General features: G+C 42.8%; 2 protein-coding genes across 8 annotated transcripts in view; both read left to right on the plus strand.

The window, feature by feature from the left end:
* FILIP1 (filamin A interacting protein 1) overlaps positions 1–19,876 on the plus strand; it is a 269,457-nt gene that overhangs the window by 191,646 nt on the left and 57,935 nt on the right. For all 7 annotated transcript variants that reach the window (XM_049695665.1, XM_049695664.1, XM_049695668.1 and 4 more), the window contains one exon: positions 11,836–12,009. In XM_049695665.1, coding sequence (XP_049551622.1) covers positions 11,836–12,009 — 174 coding nt within the window. The remainder of the gene's footprint in view (positions 1–11,835; positions 12,010–19,876) is intronic.
* Positions 506–1,516, plus strand: LOC101286964 (60S ribosomal protein L5). Its single transcript, XM_004270105.4, has one exon. The coding sequence runs from the start codon at positions 682–684 to the stop codon at positions 1,423–1,425; it is 744 nt and encodes a 247-aa protein (XP_004270153.1). The 5' UTR covers positions 506–681; the 3' UTR covers positions 1,426–1,516.

Here is a 19,876-nt window from a genome sequence, read left to right on the forward strand (position 1 = left end):
ATTCATCCTATTCCCAAACCCCTACAGTTAAACAACTCTGTTGTTTAAAGTAAATATTTTTCAATTACTTATAAAAGTAAATGTTCAGATTAGATTGCCGGCTCTGCCGTGGTCGGGCTGCAGCTCCCAGCGTGGCCTTAATGGCTGCCACGGTGCACAAGCGGGCGGGGGGAGGGGTTGAAGAAGAGGGGGAGTTGGGGCAGAGGATTGGGGATGGGGTGAGTATAGTAGACAAACGACAGGGTTAGTGCTGGCCCGGCAGAGGGGGTAACCGGCAGGCGGCCGGGGCGAGGAGATTCCGTAGAGTCAGTCTCAGACTAGCTGGGGGATGCCTGAGTGGAGACGGGCTGCGGCTCCTCGGACCCAGCTCCACCCATGACTGCTTGGTGGGTTTTCCGGGAGAGCGTCGGGGCTGGCAAGTTGTTCGGAAAACCTGTGTTTTGGGGCCGAAGAAGTGGCTTTTAAGCCACAACCGTCAGTAGAACCTGGAGGCTGTGGCGTCTCTGGGCCCCGAAAAGAAGCTCATTTACTTTGGGGTTTGTTAAAGTTGTCAAGAATAAGGCCTACTTCAAGAGATACCAAGTGAAATTTAGAAGACGGCGAGAGGGCAAAACTGACTACTATGCTCGGAAACGATTGGTAATTCAAGATAAAAATAAGTACAACACACCCAAATACAGAATGATAGTTCGTGTAACTAACAGGGATATCATTTGTCAGATTGCTTATGCCCGTATAGAAGGAGATATGATAGTTTGTGCAGCTTATGCTCATGAACTCCCGAAGTATGGTGTGAAGGTTGGCCTGACAAATTATGCTGCAGCATATTGTACTGGCCTGCTGCTGGCACGCAGGCTTCTTAATAGGTTTGGTATGGACAAAATTTATGAAGGCCAAGTCGAGGTGACTGGAGATGAATACAATGTTGAAAGCATTGATGGTCAACCTGGTGCCTTCACCTGTTACTTGGATGCAGGGCTTGCCAGGACTACTACTGGGAATAAAGTTTTTGGGGCCCTGAAGGGAGCTGTCGATGGAGGCTTGTCTATCCCTCACAGTACCAAACGGTTCCCTGGTTATGATTCAGAAAGCAAAGAATTCAATGCTGAGGTACACCGAAAGCACATCATGGGGCAGAACGTTGCAGATTATATGCGTTACCTGATTGAAGAAGATGAAGATGCTTACAAGAAACAATTCTCTCAATACATAAAGAACAACGTAACTCCAGACATGATGGAGGAGATGTATAAGAAGGCTCATGCTGCAATACGAGAGAATCCAGTGTATGAGAAGAAGCCTAAGAAAGAAGTTAAAAAGAAGAGGTGGAACCGTCCCAAAATGTCACTTGCCCAGAAGAAAGATCGGGTAGCTCAGAAGAAGGCAAGCTTCCTTAGAGCTCAGGAACGGGCTGCTGAGAGTTAATAAACCAAACCACAATTTCTATGAAGATTTTTCAGATAAAGACAGTAATAAACTTATTGAACAAGTAAAAAAAAAAAAAAAAAAAAGTAAATGTTCAGTGTGACATGCCCTGTAGGTTCATAGTGGCTGAGATTTTCTTGTATTTTTGTTCAAAAAATTAGACTCTACTTGTTCTAAGTTGGTCAAATGTATGCTACAAATACACAAATCACTTAGGTCAGAGGCTGAAATGAATACCTCAAAAAACACAACAAATCCTAAGGAATTTAATGTTATGTGATGCAAATAAACCTTACATATAAATTTTTTCTAGACAGTGTAGTCTTGTTTGATTGAAATATCTTCTCTTTTGAAAGAGTATTACTTATATTTCCCAGCCCTCACCAGTCAGAGGATGAAAATAAGATCAAAGAAACTACCTTCTCCCTCTCGTTCCCTGTGCCCTCACCTGCTCTGTGGGATGCCAGGCCCCTTATGCGCAGGGAGTCCCCAGAGGGTGACCCACACGTGTTGCACAGCCTGCTCCGGGCTACCGTTTGGCATTTGCCACTTGGCCCTTTTCCCCCCTCCAGCCCACAGCCAGCTCTGCTGTGTGAGACCCAGGGCTTTCTCCTCCGTGTACGTCAGTTGGTGTCTACTTAGAGGCGGCTCAGACTGACGTGTACACTGCGAGCGAGATGCCAGATAGAGAGGGCTGCCCCTTCCCGCCTTCCCTGCCGACTGCTGAATTCTAATTTACCAATTCTTCTAGTTCTTATTGGGCTCACTTACGACAGTCCCTCACCCTGGGACTCAGGCGGGGGTCGAGGCGTCTGGGCTGGAAGGGTGTCGGAGTGACAGACGCTGTGCTGCACTCAGACTCACCCTTCCCCTCTGACCCTGCCCCATTGTTCTTCAACCAAAATGATGCCCTTCCTCCTCTGGGATGAGCTCTTTCCCAGGAAGAGCCGGGGTTCCTCATGCAAATAGCCCTGTGTCAGGGCCACCCTGCCAGTCAGTCCTCCAGACAAGATTACATGGAAGGATTTCACTCAAGCTTGAAAAATACTTCTAGAGACTATATGGGAAAGAGACAATCACAGGATAAAGTAAGGAGGTGAAGAAAATTTACATAAATAAGCAGAATTGTACCAGAGGTGTCTGTATACAGCTATCGGTGCAAGGTCTGGTACAGATGCTGTATCTGTCTTGGGTCTCTCTCCTCTAGCTGGTTTATGTTGACGGGGTTAAATTCATGCAGCTGGGTAAACAACTACAGTGAGAAAACAATCATAGAGTTGTGCCTCAGCAATGACTTCTCCCACGTTTTACGGAATTCAGCTTCTCAGCCAGCGCACAGAAAGCTGGACTCTGTCTGTTGGACCTGATTACATGTAGGGGTAGGCAGTTCAAGGGCTCTGCCTAAGGTCTTTATTAGCACAGAACCAAAAGCCTGTAGTCTTTTGGAATTTAAGAAACTATACACTGCAGAACCACAGCACTGAAGGGGGGAACCTGTGGCCTTATCTAATTTCTAATCCGGGACACAGCAGGTGTCTTGCTATTAATATCCCAATGTGGGTAAAAAAGAAAATAGAAGAGGGCTTCCCTGGTGGCGCAGTGGTTGAGAGTCTGCCTGCCGATGCAGGGTACGCGGGTTCGTGCCCCGGTCCGGGAGGATCCCACATGCCGCGAAGCGGCTGGGCCCGTGAGCCATGGCCGCTGAGCCTGCACATCTGGAGCCTGTGCTCCGCAACGGAAGAGGCCACAACAGTGAGAGGCCCTCATACCGCAAAAAAAAAAAAAAAAAAAAAAGAAAACCACATAAGTAAAGAAAATGTGTTTAAATCCATGGATGACTGTCATGTTCAGATAACTAATCACAAGAAAACATGACTGCACTTTTATAATTTTCTACATGGAATTTTACCTTTTTAAAAAAGTGGTATTCTCTAGATAAAGGATTGGGGATGGTTTGTATTTTCTTTCCTTATTTGAGCTTTTCGGGGGTGAACAAGGTGGTACTTTCTTTTAAATTGTGGCAAAATATACATAACATTTACCATTTTAACAACATTGTAACCATGTTTAAGTGTACAATCCATTGGCATTGAATGCATTCACCTTGCTGTGCACTATCACCACCATGCATCCATCTCTAGAATGTTTTTCATCTTCCAGATCTGGAACTCTGTACACATTAAACAATAGCTCTCCATCCTCCTTTCCCTCCTGTCCCTGCCAACCACCACTCTCCTTTGTCTCTATGAATTTGACTTTTCTAAGTACCTCATATAAATGGAATAGTATTTGTCCTTTTGTGACTGGCTTATTTCACTTGGCCAAGTGTCTTCAAGGTTCATCCAGGTTGTAGCATGTGTCAGAATTTCCTTTTTCTCAAAAGGCTGAGCAATATTGGAGGGTATGTATATACTACATCTGTTTATCCATTCATCTGTCAGTGAGTACGGATGTTGTATTCCTCCTTTTGGCGATTGCTAATAGTATGCTGCTATAAACCTAAGTGTTCCTGCTTTCAATTACTGGATCATATGGTAATTTATTAGTAATAGAATTACTGGATCATATGGTAATTTATTTGTAATTTTTTGAAAAACCACCATACTGTTTTCCATAGTGCCTAAACCATTTTACAGTGTACAAGGATTCCAATTTCTCTACATCCTTGCCAATACTTATTTCCTGTGTTTTGTCTTTTTGTTTGTTTTGATGATAGCCATCCTAATGTGTGTGAAGTGGTATCTCGTTGTGGTTTTGATTTGCATTTCCCTAATGATCAGCAATAATGAGTGTCTTTTCATGTGCTTGTTGGCCATTTGTATATTTTTAGAGAGACGTCTATTTAGGTATGTATCTGAAAAAACCCAAAAACACAAATTCAAAAAGATACATGCACCCCAATGTTCATAGCAGCATTATTTACAACTGCCAAGATATGGAAGCAACCTAACAAGATATGGAAGCAACAGATGAATGGATAAAGAAGGTGTGTATATGTGTGTGTATATATATACACACACACACACACACACACACACACACACACACATAAATATATACATACAATGGAATACTACTCAACCATAAAAAAGAACAAAATTTTGCCATTTGTAACACCATGGATGGACTTGAAGGGCATTAAGCTAAGTGAAATAAGTCAGGCAGAGAAAGACAAATACTGTAGGATCTCACTTATATGTAGAATCTAAAAAATAACAACAAACTAGTGAATATAACGAAAAAGAAGCAGACTCACAGATATACAGAACAAACTAGTGGTTACCAGTGGGGAGAGGGAAGTGGGGAAGGGCAATACAGGGGTAGGGGATTAAGAGGTACAAACTATTAGGTATAAAGTAAGCCACAAGGATGTATTGTACCACATGGGGAATATAGTCAATATTTTATAATAACTATAAATGGAGTATAAACTTTAAAAATTGTGAATCACTATATTGTACACCTGTAACTTATATAATATTGTATATCAACTATGCTTCAGTAAAATTTAAAAAAGAAACATCTATTTAGGTCTTTTGCCCATTTTAAAATCAGGGTTTTTGTTGTTGTTGTTCAGTTATAGGGGTCCTTTGTATATTCTGGATATTAACCCCTTATCAGATATATGATTTGCAAATATTTTCTCCCATTCTGTGGGTTGCTTTTCACGCTGTTGATTGTGTTCTTTGATACACAGAAGTTTTAAATTTAGATGTAGTTCAACTTATCTATTTTTTATTTTATTGCTTGTTTTTTTGGTGTTATATTCAAGAAATCATTGCCAAATCCAATATTATGAAGTTTTTCCCCTATGTTTTCTTCTAAGAGTTTTAGTTCTCCATTCAGGTCTTTGATTCGTTTTGAGTTAATTTTTGTATGTGGTGTAAGGTAAGGGTCCATCTTCATTCTTTTGCATCTTCATTCTTTGTGGATATGCAGTTTTCCCAGCATGATTTGTTGAAAAGACTATCCTTTTCCATTGAATGGTCTTGGCATTCTGATTGAAAATCATTTGACCATATATGTGAGGTTTTATTTCTGGGATCTCTATTCTATTCTACTAGTCTAAATGTCTGTATTTATGGCAGTATCACACTGTTTTGATTGCTGTAGCTTTGTTGTAAGTTTTGAAATCAGAAAGTGTGAGACCTCCAACTTTTTCTCTTTCAAGACTGTTTGGCTCTTTGGGGTCCCTTGAAATTCCATATGCACTTTAGAATGGATTTTTCTATTTCTGCAAAAAACATAATTGGGATTTTTAGGAATTTTACTTTTAAAAATTCAAGCTATCATGGTATTAATAAAAGCAAGTTTTAATATGAAAAACAGCATCTGCTTGTGATATTTTAATAAAAGATTTCTTTTAGATAATATTTGGTCTGAAGTGCTAGAAAGGAGTAATCTTTAATGAACAAGCAGTATAGAGACTTTTAGGCTATTATTAACCATATAGTTGTGGAGAGAAACTTCTCCAGAAAAAACCTAAAGACACATTTTTAGCCCCAATGGCCCTCTAAACTAACCATAGCTGAATCTTCTCCTTGTATGTTGTTGAGTCACTAATTATGTTAACCTTGCTTTCTAACACTAAGGAGCAAAAAAATGGGTTTAATTTCTATAATAATAGCTAACACCATCATAAATTACTTAGCTTTTTTTCTTCCAATACGTTTATAATATTCCATTTTACCTAACTAGGGTAAATAGTATAATTCAATTTGTATGAGGTTTAAAGATTGTTTCCTGTTGTAACATTCTAGTGGAATGTACTGTTTTTCCTTATTCAGTTTACATATTTTCTTTTTGGAATAAACTTAAGAAGAACAAAGTGACTCCTAAATTGTAGACAAGAACGTCAGATGAAAGGGCAGAAGTTGAAAAATGTAATTGTTTAACTCTTTTAAACAAAGCTAAATAATTAAGGTTGTTCTGAGATTTTCAGCAGCAGTTTATGCCTCTCTGACTTCACATCACTTAATTTTACTTTTATTTCCACAAATATTTACTGAGTGCCTATCATGTGGGCAGGCACCCTTTAGTAGACACTGCAGACACAGTCCCTGTTCTCAAAGCAGCTCACAGCCTAAGAAAGAAATAGGCAAGTAAACTAATAAATCACATTATTTAAACAGATACGGAACATTGAGTTGAGTTCCCAGAATGGGAAGGCATTTACAGAATGGGCATATGTTGGTATTCCAGGACCATCTTTTCCAGCGTTCCTTAGCTCAGTGCAGCAATAGACCATATTTATGTGGTTAACTGAATAATTTGAAGAAGTGATGGTGTTTAGAAACCGTGACATTCTGATTCTTCCATAGCATAGAAACAAATTTATTCTTTCCTCAAAATGCATCCTCCAGGGACTTCCCTGGTGTCCAGTGGTTAAGACTCCGTGCTTCCACTGCAGGGGTTGCGGGTTTGATCCCTGGTTGGGGAACTAAGATCCCACATGCCGCTTGGCGTGCCCAAAAAGAAAAAAAAAAATGCATCCTCCATTCAAGGTCAACAGCTCTTGGCAGGGAATATCTTGTTTGAGGTGTGCAATGTCAATAGTTAGGGGCAGGCTTCTCAAACTTCCCACCTGGCTGTGTTCCCTCTCAACCTAAGTGAGTGGACTGCCAGTCTGGGGATCATGGTGGCATCGTCTAAGAAGCTGTCCCAAGCTGTCCACCTCAAGCAAATGTTTTTTAAGTCCTGTGTTTTGTCCTAAACATTCAAGTAAATATTAATATTGTATTAATCTTCTGAAAGGGTTTTAAACCACTTACCACCTACCCTAGTCTTTAAGTAATCTGGGTGCTTCAAGAGGATGCACCATGTTTAATTTGAGGTTCCACAGCTCATTCTGATTCCTCTGTCCCCCCAAAGTTAGACATGTACCCATTTTAGGAGTATAGAACAGCTATGTCACATGGGCCTAAGAACTAAGCATTCTTTCCTACTCATTGTGGGTTTTTCCCAAAGATTAAAAAATCCCACAAGTTTAAAAAATAGTTAAAATTGTCACTAGGCATAATCATCAATGATGGAGTTTTGCCTGTAAAGAAAGCTAAGTTTTGGAAACACTGTCAGTGAAATTCAGTTTCTGAGTACAGTTAAGTCCACCATGGCTGCCCTGCCAGATGCAGGGACATTTTGGAATATCCAGTCTCCTGACCACACCGTGTTTGCCCTGGGATAACCAACTTGTCCCATCTTGCCTGGAACTGTCCAGATTTGCAGAAGTCCAGCTTTGTGGGATTCTGTTCTTCTTGGTCCCAGGCAAACCAGGACAGTTGGTCACCCTCATCTGCACATAGGTAGCAAATACTTTCACCAGTTTCTGGGGACCCTCCTAGTTTATGCTGCTGGTCTGAAGTGACCATGATTCCTTGGTGAAGAAGAATCAGTGGAATTGATAACACAGTGAGAACAGGAGAAACCTCTGGGGCAAGCAAGTCCCCGGGAATCAGGTGAGCCTGCTGGGAACCTTGAACAGAGCAGACATGTTAAGTTCTTTTGGTGCTGAATTGGCCTAAAGTAGTGGTTTCTAAGTGCAGCTCTGCTTCATAATCACCTGCAGAGATATTTTAAATCACAATTCCTGGGTTACAGCATCAGATCTGCTGATTCAGAATTTGTGTTTAGCACAGCAGTTGGATGATCTTTCCAACCACCTGACCGTGTCACAATCCCGATGCTTAAAAATTCCAAGGCTTCTTGCTGTTCTGTGATAAAATGCAAACTCACTGCCTGGTTTAGAGGCTTTTTATGAGTTGCCTGTTGTGTATCACTTCGGCCTCCTGTGGCCCCAGCCCATGCATCTAAATCTATTCAGTTTGGCCTTTGCCTACAGGTTTCCTTTGGCCAAGCTCTTAGCCTAGCTCCACCCCTCTTTCTCTGGCTCAAGTACTTATTGTGAGATTTCGGGTCACTTTCTCCAGGAAGCCTCCTCCGTCAGCTCAGATGCAAGTCAAGTGTTCTTCTGGACCAAGTTCTTAGCCCCCTGTATCTCCTCCATCCCAAGGTTTGTCATGTTATAATGTAAGTGACTTTCAACTGATTGTCTATTTCCCCCTAGACTTCAGTGCCTCAGGATGCAATTATATCTCCAGTACTGAATGTGCACAAATATTTATTGAATGGATCATTGGATTCAGCCTTCTTTTGAACTATACCACCTGTGTGGGCTCCACCTGTCCTGTGTCTGTCGCCCCATCCCTACTTTCACAGCAAAGACCAGATACCCACCCTTGACTTTGTGAGACGGATCACACTCACCTGTCGGCCCCAGGCTTTGCACAGCGGCCCTCTGCTGCCCCCCTGTGTTTGGAATCAGCTCCTTATGCAGCCAATTGAGACAACCCCTTGCTCCACGGGGTGCAGTTTCAATTCTGCAGGCACATCTTTGTTTTTGGCGTCCGTATGTCTCCCTTGGCACAAAGGGGAACCAGGTAGGATGGAAGAGAAGGCTGTGACCCCTCTGTGTCTGTTTCTATACCCTAAGCTCCTATTTATTCTCCTCCATCACCAGGACTAAGTCAGTTGAACATTTTCATTGTCTCTTCTTCCTGTGACCTCCTTTTCTCCCCTTTCTAGAGCCCTCTTCAAAGTATTCCTCCCTCTGTGTCCTTTTACATCTACGTAAATACAGTGGCCTATTTAGCAGCTCCCCAGCACCCTAAGACTTTCCTTGCTTGTGATAAAACTTCCAAGTGGGGGCTTCCCTGGTGGCGCACTGGTTGAGAGTCCGCCTGCCGATGCCGGGGACACGGGTTCGTGCCCCGGTGCGGGAAGATCCCACATGCCGCGGAGCGGCTGGGCCCATGAGCCATGGCCGCTGAGCCTGCACGTCCGGAGCCTGTGCTCCGCAACGGGAGAGGCCACAACAGTGAGAGGCCCGCGTACCGCAGAAAAAAAAACACAAAAAAACAAAAACAACAACAACAACAAAAACTTCAGAGTGAAAATAGTAACGTTCAAGGATAGGAACTTTCTTACATTTTGAACTTCAGTCTTTTCTACAAAAATTAACAAGACTCTCAGAGGCGTAAAGTGGTTTTATCCCCAAAACGTAGGATCTTAATTACATAAATTGAATCACGTTTAAAGTAATGAAAAAAATTTATTGTGATCACATCTTTATTATTCCATTGATTAAACAGATATCACAATATGAATATTTGATTTACTATAGTAAACTATTCTCAATAGTAGTGATTTATGGGCAACATTCGTCTTCCTTCTATGATCATTATTACAGCAATTAAAAAGCTTTTAGTTAGTCCCTGAAGAGTAATGTGGCTCTTAATACATAATGCACAGTGTTACATAACCATAGCCTCTTTTTCTTTGGTAATTGGTGTCTAGGGTAATTGAACTCAGAATGAAATGTCTGGTATATGCAGCATAACACAGTCAATACAGTTCAAGCATAAGCACATTTTTTAGGGAGAAAAGAAATAGGTGTTTCACATCAGTCATTTTCTTCTAAGAGAACTAGAAAGATTTGGTTAAAAAGAAAGATACGGGCTTCCCTGGTGGCGCAGTGGTTGAGAGTCCGCCCTTCGATGCAGGGGACACGGGTTTGTGCCCTGGTCCGGGACGCAGAGCGGCTAGGCCCCTGAGCCATGGCCACTGAGCCTGCGCGTCCGGAGCCTGTGCTCCGCAATGGGAGAGGCCACAACAGTGAGAGGCCCACGTACTGCAAAAAAAAAAGAAAGATACCAATAATATTTACATATTTTTAAAGTGGATAGCTTAAACTTTTAAACTAAAATAGCTACTTATTTACAGTTGCAAAGCTCTTTGTTTACATCGTCTGCCTGAAGACTGAGAACAATGGACATACCTTGGACTCCTTCAGTACAGGGTCACCATACACAGATGTGGAGTTGTGCCTTGCATAGGGGTGCCTGGCAGAGGGACTGAATAGGCATGAACTACAGCCCACTCTTTGCTCCTTAGGCAGGCTGCACTCTGACTCAGGGTTGTGTCTCCTGGAGGAAGCGGGCACCTCTTTCTAATTTGTACAAAGACACTGTACAGCTAGCCTGACTCTGTGTCTGTGCTTCGTCCTTTCGCCCTGCATGGAAACACATTGCCTTTCCATTCGACTATTTTCTGACTTTAACTTTCTCGCTAATTCCAAACCACTGGTTGCTTCAAAATTAATATTTTCCATTTTTGTCTTGAAAGGAGCACATGTATATGTGGCAGAGACAACATAGGGAAAATTTGCAAATTCCAGTCCAGTGACGTTTCTGTAATAAATTCGTCTTTAGCCATTTGGAATTAGATGAATTTGGAGACTACGAAAAAGCAATAAAAGTGAGAAATCTCAAGAAAGACAAACTTTATAATGGTCCTGTCTCAGGGCTAACTAGTTAGCTCCCTTGTTTAGAATACCGTGATAACGAGCCAGGTTTATGATTTAAAACCCCCAGTTAGCATAACACAGGGGAAAACTCTATTCCATCATCGCAGACTGAAATTCTATTGCCACCAGTGTGTTCTTTGGTACAAGTTGGGATGAAGTAAGGGTACTTCATACTCATCACCATTACTGGAAAAACAAGTATACAACCAGATGGGAGTACGTTTGGTCAAAGTCAGTTCCGTCATAACTACAAAGTTCATCATTCCTCATCAGTAGAAAATACATCCAGATGTATTTGCATTATGTGATGGGAACCACAGTCAATATGATTGAAAGCCTATAATCATGTGGTTTTCTCAAGAGCTTCAACAAGACACTAAAGTTTTGCTAATAAACCAAAAGAACAACTCTGACCCCACCAACCTGACTCTGACTGGCAGTGTGGATATTACAGGAGTTAAGTTTCACCTTCAGCGGGAATTCGATTGAGAAGCCCAGCCCAGCACCATGAGAGCTCCCAACCATGTGTTTCTGTGCAAAATGAATCACTTGATGGGAAACAGGAAATCACTAATAAAGGCTGTTTTTGTTAATTATACACGGAGTCAGAACCGGAATAGGGGAGAGCAGGGGTTTTTTTAAAGCCAGATTTGAATACTGTATATTGAGGGCATAAACAGAAAACTAGAAAACTTTAAATTGTCATTGACCTCATGTGCACTGAAAAAGGGCTAAGTGTCCCCAGGAGCAGTCCTCCCCCTTCTCAGAATCACTGCTACTTAGATCAAGCACTTTTTATGTAGTTAATATTAGCACAAACCCTTTTTCTGCTTGCCGGCTTCCTAGCAACCTGAAGCAGAGTATCTGCTTGCCAATCTGCTTTTGGTAAAAAAAAAAAAAAAAAAAAAAAAGAACAAAAAACACCCAGTAAATTTGCCCATAGCCCTGACGAGACAGGAATATATTCAATAAACTCCGTGTTGATTTTGTGAGCCCGGCATAGGATTTATGTTGTCAACGGTCTGACCTTGCTGCACTTTCCACCACAGGCCAGGGAAGATGTGATCCACATGCTGAAGACGGAGAAAACCAAGCCTGAGGTTCTGGAGGCTCATTACGGGTCTGCGGAGCCGGAGAAAGTGCTGCGGGTCCTGCACCGAGATGCCATCCTGGCCCAGGAGAAGTCCATAGGGGAAGATGTGTATGAGAAACCCATCTCAGAGGTAAAAACATACCCCGACAAGTCCCTGAGAAGGAAGCCTCAGAGGGATGTCTCTACATCCTTCCATTTTACACGCTTTAACGTTTTCTTTCAAAGGCAAGCATTTTATGATGCCCTAATATAGAATTAAAGTATAATTAAATAATTCAGAATTACTGTGGATACATTTCATTGATAAGAATTGTAGAAGTATTTCCTTAAATATACTTAAAGCCCGAAATATGTTTCTCATGTGATTATGATAGTTACCTGCTCTTCAGTCTGTTATTCTTTTATTTCTCTAAGAAGGGATATGTGTAAAAATTTGAGGTGCTTATGGGTTTTAGCATTGAATTTTCAGATTATTATCAAATTGGTAGCCTAAAATTAAACTGATTTTTATTATTGATATTTATGGTTATAAAGCCACTCAGTTTTGATATCTTATAGACCATTAAAATGATCTCATGTGAATGGCTAAAACATAAAAGTTGAAGCAAAATCCCAATGGAAGGCTTAGGGCAGTTCTTTAAGATGAAAGGAAATCTAATAGGACAATATTTAATCATTTTTATACAAGACTGTATTAGGAACTATCAACTATTGTTGTTAATTACCCATGATATTACATGTTAAAAATACTCTCATATCATAGTAGAAGTTCAATGAAGAATCAGGGAACCAGTTGATGGATCTAGCCATACTGACTCTTCGGAATTCATGTTAAAAAAAAAATCATAGATATGAAATTAGTATCATAAATGAATAAAGAACACAGAAATGAAAAGTGCGAGGCAATTTATTGTAATTTAGCTTAAGACAAGCCTTTGCAGCAGCTCAGCTTGACAGATCTCAGAAAGACCTGCTTTAGAAAGTATTCACGCCAGATTGACAGCCCATAATTTTCTAATTTCTGCAACCAGGATGAACTGGAGCTCTGTTCTCATCTTTTCCTTAAGCATTAAGAGTAATTATCAATATGTGATAGAATAGAGTCAACTGGCTGAATCCACTTTCATGTTTGAGATAACCCCCAGTTATTAGCTGCCTGTAGCTTTGGGCAGGTCACTTCAGCTCTCTAAGCCTTAGTGTTCTTCTCTGTCAGGTGCACATCTCATAGAGTTGTGAGGATTAAATGAAGCAACGCCTGTAAAACTTTTAACATAGTGTCTGGAACATACTAGCTACTCAACAAATATCAGCCATTAGTATTTGCTGGGAGCTGAGGGTGATAATTGCTCACACTCTTATTTAGTTCCAAACCTGGAGAGACTCGAGGAGTAAAAGACATAGAGAGGTCAAAATATCGAGTTTTTTGTTTTGTTTTGTTTTGTTTTCGGTACGTGGGCCTCTCACTGTTGTGGCCTCTCCCGTTGCGGAGCACAGGCTCCGGATGCGCAGGCCCAGCGGCCATGGCTCACGGGCCCAGCTGCTCCGTGGCATGTGGGATCTTCCCGGACCGGGGCACGAACCCGTGTCCCCTGCATCGGCAGGCAGACTCTCAACCACTGCGCCACCAGGGAAGCCCAGAATATCAGTTTTATATTATTATTATAATCACCTGGACTGAAGAACTTGGCTTGGATAAATAGTATCATTTGGGCTTCTTAGTTCTTTTCTCCCAAGTTAGAGCTTGGTATGACCTCTCAAGGAAGAGGTAGGTCTGCAGATCACACACATCCAGAATCACTGCCTCTGACCCACTGAGTTCTATGGACAGTACATAAAGGAAGGCGTTTCCAACTTACCTTCAGAAAGTAGGCCTAACCCAAGTGGACAGAGGAGCAGAGCAGAAAACACCCACCTTTCTTTTGGGTTGTCCTGTTGGAGTTCGCTTAAGCTGGGCATGCTTCTTGGTTCCTTTCTCCCCTCAACTCAACAATCTGAACAGTTGTTCCTCCCTTGGGGAGGAAGGAATAAGGAGGTAGAGGGAAGGACAGAAGCTACTTTTCCCAACACTGGCAAAATGGTGAAGTCCTGCTTTGTGAGAGAAATAGAATGCTGAAAGGAGAAAAGATTTCTTCCACCATTTACAGATTTTTGGTTTCTTAATCCTTTGGGCTTAATAATCAAGTTCCTGTTGCTCAGGAGCAAGAGAGTTGCTTCCAAGTTCATGATGTAAGAATCCCATATATTACTGCTCCATTAGCCTCCTGGTATCATGAGAAGATAGTCCAGCTCTTGTTCCTAGAAGCCATGCTGTACCTCAAGCCAAAAATCACTGCTGCTTATTCCAATTTTCATCCCAAATTAGGCCCAGCTAGGTCATCCAACAGAACTCACCAAAGGTTAAGCAGTGAACCCAATATGGTGGACCCCCCTCTCTTGCCAGGTATCTGGGGAGAAATTAAGCAGCAAATATTAAATCACCCTGAACTTTCTTGTAAACTAAAGTCTGAGATATCAAAGTTCATAATTCTTAAGCAAAATTGCAAAGAAATTAAGGGTTCAGTTTCTTTCCTTCCCAAATTCTTATTCTGCTTAGCCTTAGCCAGAAGGATCTTAACCTTAGGCATTTTCAAAGTTGAATTAATACATCTTGAAGTCCTTTATTCTATGTTTACTCAAAGAGTCCAAAGATTATTAGGACACGTGCAGTTATCATTGTACCAACCTCACATTCATAAATTGTTAAAAATGCAAGAAAAGCCCCAGCTCCAAGGTCCATTTTTCTCAAGTGTAATAATATTCCTTGACCTCAGGACTCAGCACGAAGTAGGCTCATGTCACCAAGATCAAGGCAGAGACTTAGAGGGTGTCTGAGGGAAGGAGGGTGGATAGAGAAAATCTTCAGGTACAACAGGATGCCAGTCAGTGTGGGGGAACTTGTCCCCATCAGACAGAGCCTGCCGCCATCAAGAGGCTAATAATTATGGGAAATGGCGAATCCTGGGTTGGGTGGAGGAATCTGTTTCATGCATTATCCTTGCCCTCAGTGAGTGGCATTTGAAACCTATCTGTCTTTTTGTGAAGTTTAGGGATTTGCGGTGGTGACGTCCTCCATGCCTAGGTCTTGTTTTAGGTGCTCTACTTTTCCACCTGCATATTTTTATTTATTTATTTATTTTTGGCTGCGTTGGGTCTTTGTTGCTGTGCGTGGGCTTCTCGTTGTGATGGCTCCTCTTGTTGCGGAGCACGGGCTCTAGGCGCGTGGGCTTCAGTAGTTGTGGCACGCAGGCACTGTAGTTGTGGCTCGCGGGCTCTAGAGTGCAGGCTCAGTAGTTGTGGCGCACAGGCTTAGTTGCTCCCCAGCACGTGGGATCTTCCCGGACCAGGGCTCAAACCCGTGTCCCCTGCATTGGCAGGCAGATTCTTAACCACTGTGCTGCCAGGGAAGCCCCCACCTGCATATGTGAAATCTCTTGAATCTTTTTCTTTTTTCAGCCATGATGTCCAGGCCTAGGAAACCCATCTTGTACCAGTGGTTTTCCTTACTGCCCCCTTGTTTCGGTGTGGTATTACCCCTTCCCGCAGGTGACCTTCTGAAGCCTGTCTGCCTTGGGACCTAGTGGGGACCTAACCTTACCCAGGTGACCGTTCCTCAGAACTTTGCCTTCCCTCGTGTTTGAACTCTCTAATTCTTGGGTAACTTGTCCTACTCAAGGCAACAGAAATGTTTTCTTTTGTCACAACGTTTCCTCCAGTAGGAAGGCTCAGCTGAGTTTTATTGTTATTGTTGTTTTTGACCAGTTTTTCAAATGGCCCCTTCTTTCTCTATCACTATTTTAGGGATTGTAGAGTTTTTGTTTGTTTGCCTCTAACTTCCCCTATGCTTTCAGACCCAGACATTTGTTTTCTGAATATTACCTTCCGTATTGTGTAGTGTGTGGTCACCCTCAGCGAGAAAAGCAAAACCAAGGAGTTATGAGTCTGCCAAAAGGATCCTTTGTTCAACACAAATCTTATCTACTTTTATGTTCTTGAGTTGGATGATCTCCTAAGGAGTCTTTTCCCGTCACAGCACACCGGTGTTTGGACTGAATCTGCTGCTGTCCTGCCAGAATCCCCTTTCGTTTGTCTCATCTTTCCTTCGAAATCTACGTCTCCAAGTTTCTTGAGCATGTTCGCTCAGGGCCCATCCACCATGGCTGACACCATGAAAATCACCCCAAATTGCTTTACATATCCTACCCTGATCTCAGATTTTAATTCTTCAGCATGTCTATATTTTATGTAACTGCTTTGAATGGCTGTTGCAGTCTTCAAGAGAAAGGGCCCCAACTGATCTCATGAAGAACCATCTGCAGTCTGACACCATGTTCCTCAAACGTTTCCTTGATCCCGACACCCTCTTTGTGGGGCAGTCATGCTGTTCTGCTCTCTAGGCTCTCCTGTCTCTACCTCCTCTGTCACCCATTCTGATTCAACAAAGACTAAAATCTCTCTCTTTTTTTTTCTTATAGTCCTATCTTTAAGGGCACTTAGATCCATTTCCCTTTTTGGTCTTTCCAGTTTGGTACTTAAGGCCTCATGTTTCCTCTTAAGTAGATTTCTCTCTTCTCAAATTCCTTAGTATTTTTCCCATTAGCTCTCTGTTGATAACAGAGCTAAAATCATTCCCTAAACCATGATCCTTTTGCCTGAAACATACTGAAATTTCTCCCCATCTCAAGTCCCTGAACTTCTTCTCCACCAACTTGATTCAGGTACACTCTTTCCTTAGTAAATTTTGGCCTTTGTTGCTATGATGATCTCATTCAATTTTCCTTCCACCTCTGTCCAAGTGGGAGCTACATTTCCAAAGTAATAGGTGCCCATTTCGCTTTCACTATTCAGTAATAAGAACTACCATTCCTCTGTGGTTGAGCCACAATTTGGAGCCTGAAAACCCAAAGCCATGGGACACAGTATACATGATTAATGAATCCACTGGGAGGTGGTCTTCAGAGTCTCTGGACAAGCCACACAGATCCAAGAGGTCAGCCCGCTTCAGTTCTCTCCTAGGAGCTCAGTGCAGTTCCAAACAAAATAACGAGAAACAGGGTCTGGCACAGCTGATCTGTTGCTACCTATGTTAGTTCTTACATCCTGAATTTAAAACTGAAAACTAGATCCTCACACAGTAATGCTTTATTGCTAAAGAGGAATTTACTACCTTTGCAGTTTAAAATCTGGTCCGCAGGGCTTCCCTGGTGGCACAGTGGTTAAGAATCCGCCTTATGCAGGGGACATGGGTTCGAGCCCTGGTCCGGGAAGATCCCACATGCCGCAGAGCAACTAAGCCTGTGCGCCACAACTACTGAGCCTGCACTGTAGAGCCCACGAGCCACAATTACTGAACCCATGTGCCACAACTACCGAAGTCCACGCTCCTAGAGCCCGTGCTCTGCAACAAGGGAAGCCACTGCAATGAGAAGCCCGCGCACCACAAGGAAGAGTAGCCCCCACTCGCCACAACTAGAGAAAGCCCACGCGCAGCAACGAAGACTCAACGCAGCCAAAAGTAAATTTAAAAAAAAAAAAAAGAAAGTCTGGTCTGCAGTTCTGGGTGAAAAACACAGCTCACACACCAATGTGTCAGCATCCTTCCGGATGCATGAAAGGACAAAAAGACTGTCTTCCTGATTGTGCAACCAGTGCTGAGGTCAAGCTGTACTGGTGTAGGTGAGGTGAACACAGCCCACAGAGACAACAGCAGCTACTCCAGGGGCCTCGTCCCAGCACGGTAGCTGCTGAGAACAGCCAATCTCAAAGGCCCACACGGACAAAACATACTAAAGCTAGGGCCTAGCAGTCCTACCTAGGCTGCCCTGGAACAATTAATATCAACATATGCTGTTTTTCCTCCAGATGCCCCTACAGTGTTTCTCTCTCTGGGTATCTCAGTCAACCATCCAATTAATAACGCCCCCATCTTTGCCTCCCGAGTTCCTTGAACGGATTGAGGGATAACTGCAGGAGTCTGACAGATGACTTGAAACATTAACTTTATTATTGGCATAAATAGGTAGATGACCACCACCAGGTTCCTATTACTCTCTCCTAGACTCTGGAGACAGCACCTGAGGGAGAGTACAATGTACCATCTTATGGCAGACAGAGTAAAAAATAAGAAATGAAAAGGCAGGGCTGTTCATGCCCAGCTCACTGTCCCAATACAACCTTTAAAAACCATTCCTTCCTCAGGGAGGAGAGGGTCAGGGTATCAGAAAACAGGCAGAAGTTGCTCTTGCAAATACTCTCAAAAGGAGGGGAGGCCTTACTTTACGACAAAGTTAAGAAGGATCAAAAAGGGGAAAGAGGGCTTTCCTGGTGCCGCAGTGGTTGGGAGTCCGCCTGCCGATGCGGGGGGCGTGGGTTCGTGCCCCGGTCCGGGAGGGTCCCGCATGCCGCGGAGCGGCTGGGCCCGTGGGCCGTGGCCGCTGAGCCTGCGCGTCTGGAGCCTGTGCTCCATGGCAGGAGGGGCCACATCAGTGAGAGGCCCGCGTACCGCAAAAAAAATAAAAATAAAAAATAAACAAAAAAGGGGGAAAGAGCTGCTCCTTGCACATTTCTGATGATGTCCCATCAATGCTTGACAAATTCTATAACACATGGTGAAAATCACACTTGTGGAAAAATGGAGAGTTCTTGGGGAGAATATTTTGTAACAGGGAGTTATTCCAGTGAAAAAACCTCTTGTATAGACTGTCCCATTAAGACTGAAGTAATTTATCAGAACACATAAAAGTACGATTTGCCTCCCTGATGATCTCAGGTATGGCTGGCCAACCTGGGCTTCACCAGTCTGACTCATCACCTGTTCTTAGGCAAAGGGGGTGGAGGTCTAATCAGAAGGCACTGAGGATTATGGGGACAGAGGTGGAAGGAAAATTGAATGAGATCATCATAGCAACAAAGGCCAAAATTTACTAAGGAAAGAGTGTACCTGAATCAAGTTGGTGGAGAAGAAGTTCAGGGACTTGAGATGGGGAGAAATTTCAGTATGTTTCAGACAAAAGGATCATGGTTTAGGGAATGATTTTAGCTCTGTTATCAACAGAGAGCTAATGGGAAAAATACTAAGGAATTTGAGAAGAGAGAAATCTATTTAAGAGGAAACATGAGGCCTTAAAGACCAAACTGGAAAGACCAAAAGGGAAATGGATCTAAGTGCCCATTATCTCTTTTATTTTGGGCCCCATAAATGATTCATTCACAATGAAAATATAATACAATTGTACAGGGAACCTCAGAGCCTCCTTATGACTGAAGGGCAAACGTGCAACATCAGGGGAGTAGCTCTGAAGCTGATACCCAGGGAGCTACTCCACTGAGTCTTACAGAGTTGGCTGTGGGATTAAGAATGGATTCTAAATATATCTGATTCACCTAGAGCAGTGGTTCTCAACAGGGAGGGGGGCATGGGGACTTTTCCTTCCAGGGGACATTTGACAACGCCTGGGGATAGTTTTGTCACAACTGGAGGTGGCAGTACCGGCATCTAGTGGGCAGAGCCCTGGGATGCCGCTGAGAATCCTATAGTGGACAGGACAGCCCCTCAAATAAGAATTCCTCGGCCAGAAATGTCAGTAGTGCTGAGGGTGAGAACTCCTGCACTAGGGTTTGAAGAGGAGAGTAGGACAGGGAACTATCAATATTGTAAGATTGGGTCCAATTTAACACACATGTACTGAACACCTACTTTCTTCCAGGTGCTGTGCTAGGGACCAGGGACTAAAAAGATGATCAAGGCATATGGTCCCTTAAAGATCTTATAGCCTGGCTGGAGAAACAGACCCAAAAAGCCCTGTAATAATATTTGATGAGATCTCTTTTAGTTTGAGATATGTGCGCTCTGCAAGTTCTGAGATTCTCCCTATATTTAGTACCTCTTGAAAGAAGAGGATTGTGGGTCCTTCATATACTTTTCCTAGAAATGCACTTAACTGCAAGCCTTAAAAAAAAAA

The sequence above is a fragment of the Orcinus orca genome, chromosome 12, assembly GCF_937001465.1.
Source record: "Orcinus orca chromosome 12, mOrcOrc1.1, whole genome shotgun sequence".
Classification (NCBI taxonomy): Eukaryota; Metazoa; Chordata; class Mammalia; order Artiodactyla; family Delphinidae; genus Orcinus; species Orcinus orca.

Bases quoted from the DNA above. Each gene is read 5' to 3' on its own strand.
- LOC101286964 (XM_004270105.4), top strand. From the start codon at position 682: ATGATAGTTCGTGTAACTAACAGGGATATCATTTGTCAGATTGCTTAT.